General features: G+C 25.7%; 1 protein-coding gene across 3 annotated transcripts in view; it reads left to right on the top strand.

The window, feature by feature from the left end:
• Positions 1 to 20,060, top strand: part of LOC129983675 (probable phosphorylase b kinase regulatory subunit beta) — a 50,564-nt gene that overhangs the window by 9,635 nt on the left and 20,869 nt on the right. For 2 of the 3 annotated variants that reach the window (XM_056093253.1, XM_056093251.1), the window contains exons 5-15: positions 453 to 569; positions 648 to 707; positions 2,884 to 3,020; positions 3,896 to 4,055; positions 6,567 to 6,764; positions 7,380 to 7,437; positions 8,159 to 8,239; positions 8,950 to 9,105; positions 12,083 to 12,180; positions 14,310 to 14,321; positions 18,192 to 18,338. In XM_056093253.1, the coding sequence (XP_055949228.1) occupies positions 453 to 569; positions 648 to 707; positions 2,884 to 3,020; positions 3,896 to 4,055; positions 6,567 to 6,764; positions 7,380 to 7,437; positions 8,159 to 8,239; positions 8,950 to 9,105; positions 12,083 to 12,180; positions 14,310 to 14,321; positions 18,192 to 18,338 (1,224 nt within the window). The remainder of the gene's footprint in view (positions 1 to 452; positions 570 to 647; positions 708 to 2,883; positions 3,021 to 3,895; positions 4,056 to 6,566; positions 6,765 to 7,379; positions 7,438 to 8,158; positions 8,240 to 8,949; positions 9,106 to 12,082; positions 12,181 to 14,309; positions 14,322 to 18,191; positions 18,339 to 20,060) is intronic. The other variant, XM_056093252.1, reaches the window with a different exon arrangement.

The following is a 20,060-nucleotide window of genomic DNA, read 5'->3' as shown; positions in this document are numbered from 1 at the left end:
TACTTTTTCCTATAATTGCTATTTTTATTGAATAATTTAAAATAATTAGTTATGGTTTTGCTAAAATGAATGCAGTTATGCAATAAGAAACCAACCTCAAAACTATATTTCAATATATACCAGCCTTCACATAAACATATTGAAAATTCTAATGCTACTATGTTTTACAATTCATTATTGCATTATAAATAATCTGTTATGCAATGGATTGTAGTCAGTTTGGTTTTTGATGTCAAGCTGCACACATATAGTATACTTTTAGTAATTAATAACATACCTCAGATGATGTGCTTATTCAACTGCTAAAATGTATTTGTTTGATATTTAAAATGGCAATATTGAATTGATCATATATTCCTTCTCAATAGATTATTTACTGAAATGTTACCAACTGTTTTCTTCTACTAATTTAATTTTTGAAATTTAAGAGTATTTTTTAAAACATTTTCCAGCTAGAAAAATACAAAATGAATCAATGTCCTGAACATGCTTTGCACAGTAGATTTCACTTAGAAACTGGACAACCACTTGAAGGAAATCCTGAATTTGACGATTATGGACATTTGCAAGTATGTTCTTTAAGATTGAGACTAACTTGTCGTGTTTACCTCTAAATGTCATTCCTAATTATGTTTCTTTTATTTTAGCTTGATGTTGTTTCCCTTTACCTGTTATTTTTAGTACAAATGATAATGTCTGGTTTGCAGGTATGTTATTCTTTTTTTTTTTTTTTTTCTGTATATATGTCTGTGAAATCTAATTTCATTCAGGCTGAAGTTTCTTGCTATTTCTTTTTAAATTGTTTTTGCTCCATTCTATGCCAGTTAAATCATGCCATGACATTTATGCTATAAAATTTTCAGAAGAACCTGGCATATTTATTTTTTTATGAATTAAAGTATTTTCTCAAATTATATTCATTCTATCTCAAATAACCTACTTTTCTCAAAAGTAGGTTAGAGCTTTTCAGAATTTCATATCCTTTTTATCAGCCAAACCTAAGAAATGTAATTTGTTCTTTTACAGAAAGTGAATTATAAAATTTGGAATTCCATGCTAAATGGACTATTATCAAGAGAAAATGATAATATTAAATTGTCTTAAACTGTCTATCTTATGAAAAAAAAAAAAAAAAAAAATTCAGTCCTATTATTTTAACACACTTCAAAATTAGAAATTCTGTGACTTTCCGCAGTTGAAAAAGAACTTTAAAATAAAATACATAAAAGTTCAAGAAAAAATCAATAATATATGATTAAATAATAAAGATGATTCATTAATTGTGTGGCCTCTAAAAATACATAATTACAATAAAATAAGATATCCAAATCGATATCTTAAATTGAGATAACAGAAGTCAAATCTAAATTGAAATTTCCTTGTTCTCGCAATTTGGGCTAATAATACATAAAGTTAAAGCTATCTCTATATATTATATTTCCTGTCATAGTGAAATTCTGGCTACATCTCCCCTACTTTCAAAACATATTTTTTAAAGTCATTTTCAAGACAGCAGGTTTATAGCGAATTTTCTTGTGCTGCATTAATATGTTAAAGTATTTTTATTTAGACTGCCTCTTCTTGTTTAGCCTTTTAATTAAATATAAGTTGGCAGTTTGAACTATAGAAATAATTAATATTCACTTGAAGTGCATATTTGTTAAATATGGAGCTTGTGGAATTTATTTGTTGATTAAAAAATATATATATATATTATTTCAAACTTCATGAAAAATGACACATTGAGAGGGTGCATTATCTTTGTGCAGAACTTGTAAGCTTTCCTGAAATTATTATTATTCAAGTTATTTTTGATGGTTAAATAGTTTTTTAAAAATGTCTCTAATTATTAAACTGCAAACATTAAACAACAGCTTTCTGATCTGATCAACTTGCCGATGATTACACTGTGCATAGTTTGTTGGGTCATAATCTATCTGTATTTAATCCTTTTCTTTCTTTAGACTTTTGAAACTATTCAAATAATCTTTAATTTTTATAAATAGTTTCAATAAAAGCTTTTTCCATCATATAAATTAATCTTGCAGCAATAATTACAGAATAGAAACAATTTTTGAATGCATTTTCTTTCTACATTTGCCATTTTGCTAATTACTTTTCCCATTTTGTAATATCAATGAAGTTAGAAGTTCATAAATTTAAAATTCATTAAACATAAGTTTATTTTCAGACAACAACATGAAATCAATTGCTGAGTATTACCACCTGTTTATGTAAGTCATGACAGTATTTCGTAAAAGTTTGAAAGAAATTTCTAATATATTTGTATTTTAAATTAAACTTATTGAATACTGTTTTACTAAAATAGTATATTAGTGTATTTTTCTGTATCATTAGTTAACAAAAATAATAGAAAAAATCATCCTGATTTAAAACATTTTGAGATTTTTGAAAGAATTGAATTTGAATTCTTTTTGATTATGATTAATTCTTTATTTCCTGTCTCATTTTTCTATGTATCCTCCTAAGTCATCATATCCGATTTAGAGGCAAAATGCTAACTTTTTAAAATATTTCCCACATTATTTGAAATATGTCTAATTCAAAATAGTGTTTAAAAATTGAATGATATTTAAATTTGTTGGTTATTGGATATTATTTGTCCTTCAAAAAACAACAATTTTCCTAAAAAAAAAAAAAAAAAATCTTCCATGTTTTTCTAAAAGGTTTTGTTGTAATCTGTATTGTTTACTTCTCAAATTAATTTTAGTATTGAAAATTTATCCCAAGACTGTACACATGAGATTGTAGAAAATTTTAGTTGCTGAAATGGGATTGCAGACGAAGAAAATGCAAAAAATCCTGATCTGAATGAATTTTATGTCTTCATTCTTGGTTAATGTATTAAAAAATTTTTTTCAGATTATTTATACTATGGATGAAGTGAATTTTGTTCAAAATCTTGTCTATTATGTTGAAAGAGCTTATCGAACCCCAGACTTTGGTATGTGGGAAAGAGGTAGCAAATACAATGACAATACCCCAGAAATTCATGCTAGGTATGCTACATTTTCTAACTTTGGAGGCTATGAACTACAACGTAAATTTCATGTATATTTTTTTTTCAACCAGTATTTTAAAAACTTTGTTTTTTATTTAAAAAATCAACTTATTTGTTTGATATCCAATAACCATCTTGTTTTTTAACTGTAAGATTAATTAATGAATAATTATTTCTAATTATCTAAGCTCACTTTTTTTTCCCTTCCGCTTTTGTAAAATTCTTTGCAGTGATTAGAAATTTTTTCTCCTTTTTTTTTCTTTTTCTCCTTTTTTAAGTAAATATATTTGTAGATTATAATCATATATTTAATTAGTTATTTGTAGCATAATTTTATAATTATTTCAAATAGAATGATAAAGGTTTTCAGATGTATTTATAATAAAAGCATATATTTTAATTTCATTGTATGTTTTGTGCTTGTTATATTATTTTAATTAATCAGATTTTGCATTTTACTAAAAAAATTTCTTTTTAAGTGGGTATTTTCTTATTGGTATGTGACTATTTTTTCCATGAGGAAATTATCAAGCTACTTGAATCACAGTAGAGAGATGTAGTCCTCTTTTTCTTCTTTTAGCTGATGCCAAATGAAATCGTGTCACTAATTTTATTTTATGCAATTTTTAATTATTATTAGGTTATTTTGTTTTGTCTGTTTGCGATGCGTTATTATTTAATATTAATTAAATAATGAACATTTAATTGTATGTCACTCATTAGAAATATGTTGAGATCAAGATTGACTCTGCTTTAAGTTTTTAATATATACATTTTTTATAGATCAATTATTATGTATTGCAATATTTATACTTTAAAAATTTTCTCTTTATCATAATTTTTGTGACTTTGTTTTTAAAAAATGTTTTTTAGTTCTATTGGCATGGCTAAATCTGCTTTGGAAGCAATTAATGGGTGCAATCTCTTTGGAGATAAAGGTGCCTCTTGGTCTGTTGTATATGTAGACATTGATGCCCATAGCAGAAATAGAAGTATATTTGAAACTTTATTACCAAGAGAATCTAGTTCAAAAGTTAGTTGCTTTCTGTATTAAATATTAGTTTTTTTTAATGATCTTATTTTGGCAATTTTGTAATATGCATCAAAATTCTAGAATAAATAGAATCTGCTATTATCGACATTTAAGAATTTGAAAGTTAAAATAATTTAAATTGAAATTTAAAATATTTTTTGTTGTATGAAATCAATAATGTTACGGGTTTCTAATATTGCTTCCCTGTATGTAGTTAGTTTCATGGTAAGGAAGACAATTTTCAGATGGCTCTAACGGTCCTTGAATGGATGCCAGATCAATGACCCCCTCCTCCAGACCTTAGCATTATTTTAGTGATGGTTTTGGTAACAAAAATGATAGTTTCTGAAACTGCTATGACTTATTTGATTCTCTGAAATTTTGCGATATATCAATTGCAAAGGAAGATACAATATCTTTCTAGAACATTTGAGGCTCTATTATGGAGCTGTGAAAACCGAGAGACGGAAACACAGTTGAGTTAAACTCAAACAAATAGGCAATTTGTATTGAATCAGTTGAAAAACATGAGTAGTTGAACAAAATCTCTTGCTGCTTTTATGTTACTGTTAATTGCAAGTGCTGTTTTATGTTGGCCTTATTTGTGTTTTGTTACTACAAATTCGAGATTTCATATGGAATAACTTGTCTTTATCCATCATTGAGTCTGTTAGATCCTTTTTACTGTACATCTACTGGACAGAATTCAGATAATTCCTTCTTAATATTGGTGTCAGAATTTAAAAGGGATTTGAAAAATTTTATTGAAGCTGGATGAGATAATACGGTTTAAGGACTAGAAGAATTAATAGCATTCATTGAGAGTCAATTCAACAAAATTAAGGATCATCTTGACAGATGTATAAGAAAAAGGGAAGATGTCCAGAGAGTGTAAAAATACATCTAAAATGCACAAAGGAAGATTTTAGTAGTAAATGGGGAGAGTCAAGTCAAAGAAGTGAAGGGATATCAGCTTTCAGAAGCTGAAAGTTACATTTCAGCTTCTGAAATATAACTTTGAATCAAAATGTAACAAGGAGGAACACATACTGAAAGAGTGCCAAGTAGTTGTAGGAAAACAAACTTACGGTCTCTTGCTGAACAAAAGCTGTCCTTTCCGAATAAAGGATTGAAAGTTTCTGCACTTAGCGATGTGAAAAATGAATTCTAAATAGTTTGATGTTGGTAAACACATTGCTAATGAAATTAGTCAAAAAGGGCATGCTAGAAGAATCCTTTTACAACTTGGATTTAAAGAATACAAAACTGCAGTAAGTCTTATACTGAAAGAATTGAAATTGCAGAAACAGGAAGACATAAAAAAACAGGATATAGCATATTATCAAATGGAGTTAGTACTTTGATATCTTATTGTGGTAGTAATGCTAGATATAGCTTATGTAAAATTTCTATCCAAATATCTAGAATCCATCTGTAGAGGATGTTGTGAGAATAAAGAGAGTGTTCTACTATATTGTAGGTGTCATTAATTTTATAGTTATTTACCTTGTCGTTGATACAAATAGTTTACTGAAATGCTATAATGATACAGATTTCAAAGGTTGTATTAGAATTGGAAGATTAACTCATAATTAAGTGATAGCTCCTTTGACACATACATCTTAGTTGGAAATAAACAGTTGTAACCATTTCAATTACAAAGATTAAAATTATGGTGGCATTAGAGACACTCAAAGAAGCCCATTGATTTACAAGATTGTATCAGGGATCATAAACATGTTGGAATTACCTTCCATATTTCTGTTCTTCTTTGAAGAACTAAACATACTGAAATAAAGTATTACTTCATTTGTGAGAAAGTGATGAATGGTAAGCTGCATATTGAATAAGTATCAGCTGAAAACTTGATGTTATGACCAAACCATTAATCAAATCACGGTTATTCATGTTGTTGCATAAGATTGATATAATCTATTCAATATTAATTAAACAACAACAAAAAAACAATTAACATAGGAAAGTAATAGGCCCTTACTGTGAATTACAGTAGACTCTTTTGGCATATGCACCCGTGAATTACTTGGCACTGCAAGTAATTTTTAAAATTGAATTGTATATATCTTTCATTTATTAATGTTTCATGTTTTTCCCCTCTGTGCTGTATTTATTATTAGAATCATAAAAAAAAATTTAGATGAAGTTAAAAAAAAAAAAAATTTGTTTTGAGGGAAATTTTAGAAAATTTTCAATACTTTTGTGCTGGCGAGTTTGAAATTCCTTGTTGCATTTTAAAATTAATACTGCCAAAAATTATTAAATGTGACTAATTTACATTAAATCGAATGTTAATTTAAAAGTTTTTATGTCAATATTGGTCAGTAGTTTAGAAAGTAGAAACTGTCCTGAACAATGTATTTATTATCTAACTGCAACTGCAGTTTTAATATCCTTTCCATCATTTAAGTACACAATACCAACCATTAAAGGTTAGTAATTAAAATTAATATTTTTAGTTAAAAGGAAATTTCATTGTTGCAAATGCCTTTTCAGAATACAGATTCTGCCCTGCTCCCTACAATCAGCTTTCCCTGTTTTGCCACACATGATGAACATTTGTATAATCGTACAAAGGACAAAATTGTTCGTAAGCTCCAAGGGACTTATGGATTCAAACGGTTTCTGAGGGATGGCTATGGTACTGCAGTTGAGGATATAACGCGACCATATTATGAGCAAGGAGAAACAAAGGTTTGTTTTTTACATTATAATTTATGTTTAAAAATTGTTATAAAATTTTTCTCAAAAAATGCCACATACATTTTTTTAAATTGCTGATTTAATCGTAATGCATTTATTTAATATTTGCTACATTAATTTATGATGCATTTATTTATCTAATGCTGAAATCTTAATAGATGTAACAATAATAGAATGCAATTCTTATTAGAAAAAAGGCTTTGAACTCAAATTTAGCAATCAAAATATCAACTATAAATTCATGAGTTACTTAAAGGATTCTGTAAAACTAAAGATAATTAATAATCAACTTACTTTTCCCATAGAAAAGCAGTCATGTTTTTTCTGCATTTTAATTGTAAGGATTTTTTCATTTATTTCCCATCAGTTTCATTCCTAATCATTAAAATTTTAAGATGATGCATAAAAAAATAATTCCAATTAAAAAATTGAAAAATATTTTAACTTTTTGTGACAGTTTAAAAACAGGTTTTGTGTAACAAATGATATAAGTGAATGAAGAAAGTACTCAAATTTGAATTTTATTATAGCATTATAGGTTATCAATTTCTTCCTATATTTTTGATAAGCTAAATCGTAGTAATATCATGATAATGATTTTTACAGGAATTTGAGAACATTGAATGTGAATGGCCATTATTTTTTATATACATGATATTAGATGGTACGTATATTGTAATTTCAGTTCATCAATATCTCTTGTTATAAAGATATTTACAATGTGTCTCCTACTGTAAATAATAACTAAATACTAGTTGTCTAAAATGTAATAATAATTCCTTTAAAAGAAAATTTATCACAGTGCATTAGTATTGTCAGAGAACTTATAATAAACAAAGATATATAGGATTTCTCCTTTCTTCCACCTTATCTTTTTTTGATTTGCTACAGACATACCTCATTATTTGCATGGTCAAAAATAGTTGGGAAAGGAAACACAGTTAATTAATTAATTTATTTAAAAACTGGAGTGTAGATTTATATACTTGGCTATATTTCAATCTTAAAGGATTGCTCTACTCTATTTTTTAAATAATAATAATTTTTTATTTATTTTAAATCATTACCATAATGAAATAACAGTTCAGTTTTCAATTATTGAATTATTTGCACTTTGCAATTATCATTTGCTTTCTATACAATGCACACTTGCATTTTTATAAAGATGTGGAAAATAAGTTTTAGTCTTCATTCTTTGTAAATGATAAGCATTTGAATCAATATAAATAAATAGGTTTATGAGTAGAATTTGATAATGAATGAGTAATCATTTGCATATTTTATTTTATTTTGTTTACTTAACAATTTTTCATTTTGTAATTTAAATAAAAGCTTTTCATCAAATTGAAAACTAACTATTGTTATTAATTTTGAAAAAATTCCAGGCATATTTAAAGGTAATGATGAGCAAATAAAGAAATATCGACATCTTCTACATCCAAGGCTGAAGGTTGACAGATATGGAAGTAAGAAATTTACTGTAAAGGAATAAAATTTTACCAAATATATTCTTTAAATAAATTAATTTTGATTTTTTTTTTTTTTTTTTTTTTTTTTTTGCCAAAAGCTCCCATACTTAAACTGAGATGTAAAAAATATTTTTCCAGGAGTACGTTGAAACCTTTTCTGTATTTCAAATAAACACTTTATTATTTTTTTTCCTTCTTTATTGTATGATAAATATTGGGTTCAGTAATAATATTCATGAATGTGGTATAAGCATGCTCATAATAATTTTTTTCCAAATTTAATAATATATGCGGAAATAAAATGTTTGGGCAAATTTTTTAATGCTTGAAAGCAAATTTCATTGTCTACAAAATTATTCATTTTTGTACATGAAATATCAGTTGGAAAAAATTAAGAATATTCAATATTTGTTTTTTTACATTTAACAACAGTAAATAAAAAGGATGAGTAATTGAACCAATTTCACCAAATGATTAGAAGAAATTTTTTAAAAATTAATGTGCAAAACTTTCAGAAGTGATTATTTGATTCAGCAGTTGATATCTGTGGAGAATGAAGCAGAATTATTGTAGCAAATTTTTTTCAAAAGAATTCTCCCTACTATTGTATTTTATTTTCAAATAATATAGAAAATTATATAAATGATTTATTTATAGCATTAGTGTTTAAAAATCATAGAAATAAAATGAACTGTTTTTCTTTTAAGATGCTGTTGTACCCAAATATTTCTTCGTTCCAACATTATGCATTGATGCAGAAAGAAGAGAACCAGGATCTCAAAAAAGAATTCCTAGTGAAGAGGGAGATGCTGATAATCTTTTCCTAATGGGACAAGCTCTTTACATTATGGCTGAATTATTAGGTATATTTTTTTGTTTTAATTAATAAACAACATTTAAGCTTTGTACAATAACAGAATCTCAAATATTTCTTAAGATCAAATAAAAATAATAAAAAGCTGAAAGAAAAAATTATTTTTATATCAGTTACAGAGTTTTAAAAAAAATACTTAGAATTTATTGAAATAGAGAAAATAATCATTTTCTTCTGGCAAATACTTCTTATTCCATACTATCTTAGTAATAAATATCAGAGAAGAGAAAGGAGAGAAAAAAAAGTTTAGTTTTTCAAATATAATACAAAAGTTTTATATATAATGTTTGGGCCTAAGAATTCTAGATTTCTCGTTTTTTTATTGAAGAAACTAATTTCAAAATGAAAAATCATTAAAAAACAAAATCTAATTATATATGGATAATATGAATCCCATAGAATCATAAAAATAATAATATATTTCTGTTTAGCTGAAACACAGTGTATTTGTTTAGAATAACATAAATTTCCATTACAAATTCATTTTTCATTCTCTTAAGCAACTGTTGTATTAAAAGTTTAAGCAAGCAAGTGTGGCAAGAGAAAAAATATTGTTGCCTATTCAATGGCTGAAAATACGATTCTGCTTTCTTTAACTATAAATTTCAATATCTTAAAATTTAAACCTTTTGGACTAAATTAAAAGCAATATCTTTAAATTTTCCTCTATAAACTCAAGTTAATGCTTTTTAATATCATTTGAGAATACCTATCAGCTTTGCAACCCAAAATTTTGCTGTCTCAATCAGAATATGTGAATAGAAGAAATTTTATTAAAAGTTTAAATATATTAATGTTTTTAGATCACATTAACATAATAAAGTTTACAGCTTCTTGGAAGGAATACATTTGAGGAATAAAGCTATTTCATTCTATTCAAACTACAGGAAGAGAAGAAAAAAACAAGTTTGGGTAGACTTTTTTTTTTTTTTTTTTTTTGCTTAATTTTATTAGGAAAAATGTGGTACTCTTAGGATAATGACTTAAAAATTAATTCGTCTGCAGAGCAATATAATCAATTAGGTAAAAGCTCGATTTAATATATTATAGTGTTAGCAATATTGCCAATATAAAATACGAAAAAATTTTCTAATTTCCAATCATGATGATGTACCATTAGGCATATTATACTTTTGGGTTAATTTTATTTTGAATTGAAAATTGAAAGACATTTCATGCATTATTTTACATACAAAATTTATGATATTAAATACAAAGTAATGATAAAGAAGTAATACAAAAAGCTTGAAAATTTTTCATTAAAACTAGTAATTTAAAAATAATAAATTGTGAATCATAATAATAAGTATTAAAATGTGACTTATTTTCAAGAATAATAAAAAATTTTATTAAGTGCAATTTTTGTTCTACAACTTTACATTATGGAGTTTAAATTAAAACCATTTATTTACAACAACGTGAATGGTAAATCTATCATCTTTATGTCATAAAAAAACACAGCAATATTAATTTATCAAAATTCTTATAACTTATGTTCATGGTTGAAAATTAACTTAACTGTTTCTAAATTATCTTTTACAAGATTCTTTAAAAAAAAAAAACATGATCTGCAATAAAAGTGAAAAGCAAAAATAAGGCTGAAAATAAAAGTGAGAAAATGTCCAGACAGTTTCACCAATTTATACATTTAAAATAATTAGAAAAATTCAAGAAACAGTCCCAGTTAATCAAAGAACTTTTTATTCTTTATTTATGTATGCCAAAATACAAAATATCACTTAAAAGTGAATAAAAAATCAAATTCAAGTGGAACTTAAAAAAAATTATGACAATCATAAAAATGCCATGTTTAAGCATTTAGCTATCAACAGAAATGGTCAGTGAATTGTAGAAGTCAAGAAGTAATCATTAAAAAAATAATAATAATAATAAAAAAATGCTTCAGAAACAGATTTTATAGCTCTAGGCAATAAATCAAACTAAATTCTAGGACCTTTTATAAGTACTGATGAAACAAATTAAATCAAATAATGTGAAGTAGCTATAAAAAACAATTTTTATCAATAGAAAGTATTAAAAATTGTCAAAGCAACAAAATTTACCTGTATGATGTTTTCAGAATGTTTTCTAAAAAGTGCTTTGGACAAACTTAATATGCCCTTGAGAATACTGTATAAATTACAAGTATGAATTTTTATGCGATATATTTTTACACAGATTTGATTAGAAGTTACATTGTATGCCGTGACTTCATGTAAAACCATGACTGTTGCTTCAGACTTACTGCAGCAGTTACTTCAGACTCGCGACTTGCCATAGCAGCTTCATCTCATTGTTGCTTTTCTACACATGATTACTTGTTTGTTGAGCATTTGCTAATAATGCTTTAGCAACATTTAACACAAAATCAATTTACATGAATGTTTTATTTGTTTGTTAATCTGAATACAAGTGAACAGGATAACTTCTAAATGCAAAGCACCATAACGGTAATATTTGGCTCATATTTTTAGCATCTATTGATCCATATCAAAATTTTTAACCCAAACCATCAATGAATACAATGTCAGTCTGTATGTTCACTTATATGTGACAAATAAAAGTAAAAGCATAGAAAAATGAAATTTCATAAGTTATCTTGTTTCTAGAATTGTAGTTCAGTCTTGAATTTTGAAATTGAACATTTATAACTTTGCCAAATGTCCCTAATTTTTGTCTGAGGGAGAGGTAACAATATATTTTATTGCTGAATTTACAATGAAGTATTGGAAAGACATTTTCAACTTGTTTCACATGTTTTATAGAACTGAAGCTAGCATCAGTTCTTCGAATGTATCAGAATAATGACCCCTTTTTGCCTTTTTATGCATTTGATGTACATTGTTTTGGTTCTTATTTTTTTTCTATAAAGATGTTTAATAAGTACTTATTTTTAAGATAAAATTAGTCTACACACCCTGATTGTTTAGTTGTACATTTTTCAATTTTATTGTTACGTTTTTTAGTGGATGGACTTTTGCATATCAATGAATTGGATCCTATTAGGCGATATTTACCTTCTTATAACAGGCCTCGTAAGACGGGTCGTTATTCAGCATTTCAGGTGGGATCTTTATAGAAAAGCTTTTTAATTAATTAATTGTAAATTTATTGTTTAATAGAGTTAAGAATAATTAACATAATGTTCCAGTATTTTGTTTTTACAGTAATTTAATTTGTAATTTTGTAGTAAGATTTGAGTTTAACTTTTTATTATTACTTCAAATTTATATTATTATAAATTCTGTAAAATTTCTTGATTTTTCAATAATGAGTAAACTAAAGCACTCTGTTTTACTTTAGCCTTTATTGTAAAAATGAGCAATCAAAGTCACTTTATTATTTGTTTTAAAAAATTCGCATTTGTGACCATTTGCAAGAAATTGCTCTTGAGATATTTTTCTATTATGATAATGCTTATCAATAACTGATACTGTATGCAGCTGTAAAAGGAGTGTGTTAAAGGCTTTTTTTAATATGAGGTGTGTTTTGCTTAAAGCTTTAATAATTTCTCAAATATGAATTGGATAGGTGTGGATCTCATTTTTTGATTTAAATCATAATTGCATGCATATATTTGTAAGTTTTTAATATTCATAGTTATATAATAAAGCTTTGTAAATAAATATCTAAAGCCTTGACAATTTTCTAATTATTTGCAAATAATTTTTTATTTAAATAAAATATTTTGCTTGATGGTATGCTTGTAATTTATCATATAATCATGAAGAATCCAGAGCAGCTTTATATTTTTAATCCAAAAAAAGATTTCAATTTCCTAGTAAAATACTTTCCTACTTTTAAATATTTGTTACATAAATTTACACTATGATTTTATTATTCTCATTGCATGTGAGCAGTTTTTAAAATAGATAATTAAAATTTTATTTTTGATTGTATCCCTAATTGTATGGTTGCATTGAAAATATTTATTGAACTGAATTTTTATATTTGTATTTAACTAAACAAAAAGAAATAAGTAGTTCATTAAATGCCAGCCTATTTATATATATATATAATTTAGAAGCAAGAAGACTTATGATGGCTTCAAATGCTCTAGATGTTATCTACGCGTTCTTTTAGAATGTTGCACATAAATGTACGTGAAAGCCACTTTCTGCAATGATATTGCTCCTTCTTTACTTTCTCATTTATGAAATAAGCAAAAAAAGGACTCATTGTGCATAACTAAAAATTTGAACTTCATATTTTGATAAATCTTCACTTTTTTTAGAACTTCCTGAATCCGAAGAAACTATTTTTTTTAAAATGCTCTCTTTCTGAGAACACTATTACTTAAAAATAAACTAGATGGAAGAAATATGGAATATAGTCATTTTACTAAAATTGTAAATTTGTATTTCTTGAAAAAAAGGTGAACTAGATGTATAGATTATGGCATATATTTTGTCACTAAAATTGTTGACTCTTATTAAAATTTAGACCAAATAAATCTACTGGTTAATAATTATCTATTGGTCTGTATATTCATGCGGATCTGAGTGCAACAACTCAAAAGTGCAATAAATTTTTTTAAAAAAATAAAAGACATAATCTACAAGAAGAACTTTAAAAATATGTATATCTACTTCACTATAAATAAAGCTAAACTCCAAAAATATATGGAAATATACGAGAAAGGCTAAAGGAGGTACTGAGGGCTTTTCTTTCTTTTTTTAAAAATGAAATTATTGATCTTATCAAACACTGAACTTGTTTTATTGTTATTTAAATTGTCAGTAATTATAAACACATAATGGAACATTTAGTTTCAATTAAAGCCTTATATCTGAAACTTAAAAAAAAATCCAAAACCCACTTTTATTTGTTTTTTTATTTTTTCATGATAAAATGCTGCTATTATTCTGTGTATTAAATTCAATGTCTCTTTTGAAATATGTGAGCTATTCTGTTGCTACTGTTGTATTTAAGGTGAAGGTTCATTCATTTTTAGAAATCATGCCATTGTGTTTTTATATATTTTTTCCCTCTTTCAAACTGCTCTTGTGGATTTTGGAGAGTACATGTCTTTTTTTTTTTCCCATAATAAACTTCATCTGAGAATAATCATTATTTTGAGATTGTAGTTTTATTTATGATTTAATACTAAATTATTCATATTTTCATGCTAATTTATTGTAATCCATGCACTTTAATTCTAATATTTTTTTTTATTCTATTTATTTCATATAGGGAAAAGCTGCTGTAAGTATTCGTCTTTGTCTATTTTAAATTTTAAAAAAGCCATTATTCTGCTAGCTCTTTACTTTCCTGTCTATTATGTGACTAATTATGTGCATGGATTACTTCAAGAAAATCTTACAATATTGCAAATAAGATGTCTTTCTTGTCATCTGATTTTAAATGGTCATATTTTCAGAAATTATCTAGTTTATGAAGTACTCAGAAAAAGAGAATCTAAAAATAGTGATTATACAATCATTATTATATATACATCTTTATGTATGCATTTATGTATCATTTATCAAAACAGTAGAAATACTTATTTATCAAAACAATAGAAAAAATAGTTGTATGGATTCTAAATAGAATGATAAAGCCAAATTTGAAGTGAAAGTGTTCATAGTGCTCTCTACCAATTTAATGTTCAGTGTATATGAAATATTTGCAAGTACTAATTGCATACATTGCTTGAAGCTTTTTTTGAAACAAAACGTATGCACATCATAATTATTTTTTATGTGAATAAGGGTGTAGTTCACTTAAATAGCTTTTTTCCCCATTACATTAAGCACATCTTAAAATTTTATTTTCCACATTTACTTAAATTATTCATGGCTTGCTTTGCTTCTAGAAGCAAACACACACACATAAAATCCTAATGATTATGTTTTGAAAAGCTGCAGTTAAATGGTTGAAAATTTAAAACACTAATTATTAAGGGAATGTTACTTAATATTATGAAATCTAGCATAATTTAAAAAGTTTGAAATATTAATTTAGTTGTTAATGGATAGCAGCTCATATAAAATCCCATTAAATATGATAGCATAATTATTAAATTTATTTCCTGTCATTCAGCATTTTGATCATTTTTGAAAATATGAACATTCAAAATGGAGGTATTATTTATCGTTATCTTTTCTTATTTATTTTATATTGCTCCATTTTCTTTCTCTTTTTAATAACATCACTAATAACTTTTTCATTCTCTTTAAAGTCTTCATTAGTCTGTAACTGTTTCATTTTTTAGGATTGCTTCTTTTTTATTCTAAGTGTTCAAAAATTGTAGTATCCTTTATTCTGCATTGTGCTTGGCAACTATCTGCATGCTTTGCTTAATGCATGATTATTTTTTAAAAGCATGAACTTACTATGTGCTTGAATAACCTTCTTGAAAAACTTCTGCATAATTTTTAAGTAATATCAGAGTATTGTAATTTTATAATGAAGTGCACAGCAAAGCATTGAAAACTTGCATATCAGTAATCACAATTATAAAGAATCTCCATGTTTTTAAATTTATGTATTGTACTGCAAACTCTGTATTGAGTTGACAGTTTGTAGCATATATTTTGACTAGGACATTTGAAAAGGGTTTTAAAATGTGATGAAATAAATTTAATAAAAAGCATTTTTGAAAACACTTATCAACATGTTAGGAAAGAGATTTATTATTTTTATTATTTTGTTTCAGTCTTTAATTTATTGTTATAAATTTTATGGAATCTTAAAGTCATTTTTTCAGTGCCACTTCCAGTGGTGCAACTACTCCTGAATTAGGATTTTATTTAATTTATCAATTGAGAGTTAAGTTTTGAAGATATTAAAATAGTATATTGTCATCAAGAATGCACAAATATAGAATGTTTCAAAATGCTAATATACCTGAATGCAAGTATAAAATCAATACTACTATACTACTAAAATAGTTGGATATGATATTAATAGTTTTTTTGCAATATGTATAAAAATATATATTAGAAACAAAGTTAATTAAAAAAATATTTCACTCAAGTAACATAAAGAGGCAGAGTTATAATATTTAGAATGAACAAAGGAATTAATGTATAGAGTTGTAAGGTATGCCTAAGTTATGACTGACTGTCAATCGCATACATTTCTTGTATTGGAACATTACATTTTCTTATTAAACTTAGTTTAGAGCTTAAATTGAGATAAGAGCATTAGCTAAAATTATTGAGATGTCTTAAATTTTGGGCCTGTTTTATTTTTACCCATACTAAATTTGGCAGAAAATAGTGAAGGACATCAACACCAGTTATTGATAATGAAATTGAAAACAAATATTTCTGTAGAGAAATGAAATAGATATTGATCTAATGCAAAATTAAATAGATATTTATGATTATTTACAAAATTTGATAGCATTGTTCACCTTAAGGCAGCAGATAAAATTTATATGGAGAGGGGAAGGAAATAAACAGCTGTCAAAAACTGGAACTAAAAAAAATTGCTCTGCATTTTATAAATTGGATTTATTGGATTTATTTAAAAGATTAATTGGATAATAAATATTTTGGAATATATTTTTTATTCATATAAATTTATGTTCTGTAGCATAATGAAATTTTTTTCTATTTTTTTTTTATATATATTTTTGCTTTCAAATAAATCATTTGGAAGCTACTGAGCTGTATAGCAGTTACATACAGTATAAAATTGATAGTTATAGAGTTTAAATTCCAGCAATCCAGATTATCAATGCTATGCTGTTTTATATAATTGTATGTGCATTTTTTTGAGTAACTGAATCGTTTGTTGAATGCCGTTTTTAATTTCATGCAAAATATATTGCCTTTAATTAACATTTGTTCTTTAATTGTATCTTGTTTTCAAATTTTTGTAATTATATCAAAAGTTGGAGAAAGAGATTTAAAACTAAAGGGCTAAATGAATATCCTAACTTTGCAATTATATTCTGTTATAAGGAAACAGAACAAAGTACAGTTTTGTTTTTATTGGAAATCAAAAATAATAATTGAAAGTTTAAAATCAACACAGTTATAAGTATTCATTGTGAATCCCTCCAGGCAAAGGCTATATAACAAAGCTAATAAACTTCATAACAAAAGATATCGAAGCCGTACGCTCATTTATCCCACAGTTTTTTTCTGCATGCTTAGTATGAAGCTTTGAAAGGATACAAATATGCATGCATTTATGGCAGTATTTGATTTTTTTTTTATTTTCATTATTGTTGGGCTATCTCAAATAACAGTTGTTTGTTTCAGGGCTATTAACCGATGTTGACAAACTTAAGACTTGCAAATCTGCAAGGTTTTAAAATTTCACATAAATGCTGTTGAAAAACTGTAGGATGAGCTATCATATCCCCTTGATATTGTTCCCATTTTTGGAGGGACTTAAAATGAACATTTATAACTCTGTTGAATTTAAACTTTCAACTATTATTTGTAATTCCCAATGAACAACAAGGTTGTACTTTGTTTTGTTTTCTTGCAACAGCCCTGCAAAGTTGGGATATTCATTTATAATCATATATAGTCTTGGATGACATTATACATAGAATAATAGATAACAATTATTCTATGTTTATCGGAACAGTGCATTTTTTATGCTGTATTTACAGCTATGAAATATTTTTAATAAATTTTATATTATCATTTAAGTAATTTAATTATAATTATCCATTTAAAGAATTTCTAATTATAGTAATGTTTACATTTAGAATAACTTTGAGTATTATTCAAAATAGGTGAAAATGCATATAAAAAATATATGAACTTGTCAAAAATTGCATCTATGATTATGTACAGATATGCAATTGCCGATTAAAAAAAATTACTAAAAACAATTCAGTAAAGAAATTATGAAGTTATTTTTGTAATTAAGCATTTATTCCTGTTTTTATTATTTCAAAGAAATTTTTTCATGACAAACCTGTATTTATTTTCTTAGCTAACAGAAATGTTAATTTTTGATAAAGTTTAAGGAAATTTTTAAAAATTTCTTTTATGAAGTTTTATTATTCAGAATGTATTAAATAGCAAGAAATATTTTATAATAATTTCACATAGAAGTACCACCATTTTCTAATTGTAGATTATTGTCCTTTCCCCTTCCCCTTAGGGAACTGCAAGTGATCTTGTTGTTCAAGTTGTGCTCATTGCTGAAAGTATGAGATTGCAAGCTATGATGGCAACTTATGGTATTCATACTCAAACCCCTCATGAAGTAGAACCTGTTCAGATATGGTCTCCAAGTCAGTTAGTTAAGGTATTTTTAAAAGTTTTTTGTAATTTTGATTTATGTATATTTGTTAGTTGTTTTTGACAAAGCTCCCATCTATTTATGTTCTCTTTTTTTTTTTTTTTTTTTTTTTTTTTCTTAAACAGTCCGGAAACCAAAAACCTTCCTGAGTATGAAGGTTTTTTGTTCTTGAAACTACCAAAATTTAATTTTTAATTTAACTAACAAATTGTCAGACTCTTGTTCAGATGGCGAAAAAAACTATTTCTCAATTTGTGGAATAATGAGAGCATTGCGTTATTTGTACCATCTTCTTAAAGATTTTTGTTTCTAAAATTGGTGTCTGTTGTTGTTTTATTGTAAAAAAATATTTTAATGGATTTTTTTAGTATTTCTTTTATTGAAAAAATACACCACACTGAATATTAGAATGTCTTTAAAATAATTTTTAATAACTTCTTGCTATTTCATTAATGAAATTCTTTTTCACTTGCAGTGCAGGAACATGACTTACAGAATAAAAATTTATTATAAAATATTTTTTAAGTTTCAATATCTAGTTCCAAAACAGTCTTTAAAAATGCAATTTACTTATTAATTATTAAAATCAGTTTTTTAAGTGGTTAAAAGAACCTTTCCCATTGCACGTTTGAGATTTTTTCATGTAGTGTAAGGTAAAAATGAAAAATAGTTGCATTGGTTTTGTTTGAACGTTATCAATTTATATACATTTATTTATATTAATTGGATATATAAATTACCATTATCCATTATTTTGAAAGTTTCTTGCAACATTTATAAAGCAAAAATATTTTCGTTATATTTCATGATATAGTAAGATGAAAGAATTAACAAGAAAATAATTCTTCAAAAGTACATTGTAATGTGAAATTAGTATGATTTTTTCTGGGGGTTTTGAAATAGAGATATTCCCATGGTTTTGTAGAGTTATGAATTTCTCGAATCATACAAAACCATGTTCTTCATTTTCTTTTGTGCAGCAAGAACAGTTTTATGTTTTGAAGTTTGCTTTCAAGGGAGAGACAGTACAGAGCATTTTGTTACTTGATTAATTACAATTAGCAGATTTTTTTTTTTTTTTTTTTTGCTGAACTTAGTGTCCAGTTCCAGAGTTTTGTGCCTTTTAGAACTGTAATTACAAATTTATGTACTGTTGATAATTCCTGTTGAGGAATAGGATCAGATTTTACTAATAGAAAGTGGATGGTAGATTTTATTCAGAAACTGTCAAAGAGTATAACATTCATGGAAATACTATAGAACTACTTATGCATATTAATGCCGATTGTGAGAAAAGTTTTTATTCATTATTGGTAATATACATTTTTCCAGGCATTTGTAGAAAGTGTTCTAAGTCAGCATGTAACCAAATGATGAATCTCCAAATAATGACATAAGTGATGATGAGTTTTGAGAATATGTTTGATTGTAATCTTCTGTATCTAATTTTACCTTACAAATAGCACTATATTTTAGTCATTAATTTCTCATCTTTCAGGAATTGAGTTATGTCTGATTAATTATTACATTACAAATATTGAATAATATGTGTATCTTGAAAAGCATCCAAAGGAAATGAAAAGCATTACTGCATCTTAAATAAAATGTTTTCTAGAGTAGAAATCCTGGTAATTTTATGGACAACTATAATTATTTTGTTTTGTTGTATCATTTTAGTATTTTAAACTTTCATTAATTAATTGATAACAAAATATTATTAATCAATTA

Source organism: Argiope bruennichi, chromosome 9 (assembly GCF_947563725.1).
Source record: "Argiope bruennichi chromosome 9, qqArgBrue1.1, whole genome shotgun sequence".
Taxonomy (NCBI): Eukaryota; Metazoa; Arthropoda; class Arachnida; order Araneae; family Araneidae; genus Argiope; species Argiope bruennichi.
The sequence above is the reverse complement of the archived record's forward strand: the minus strand, read 5'-3'. Positions and strand labels throughout refer to the sequence as shown.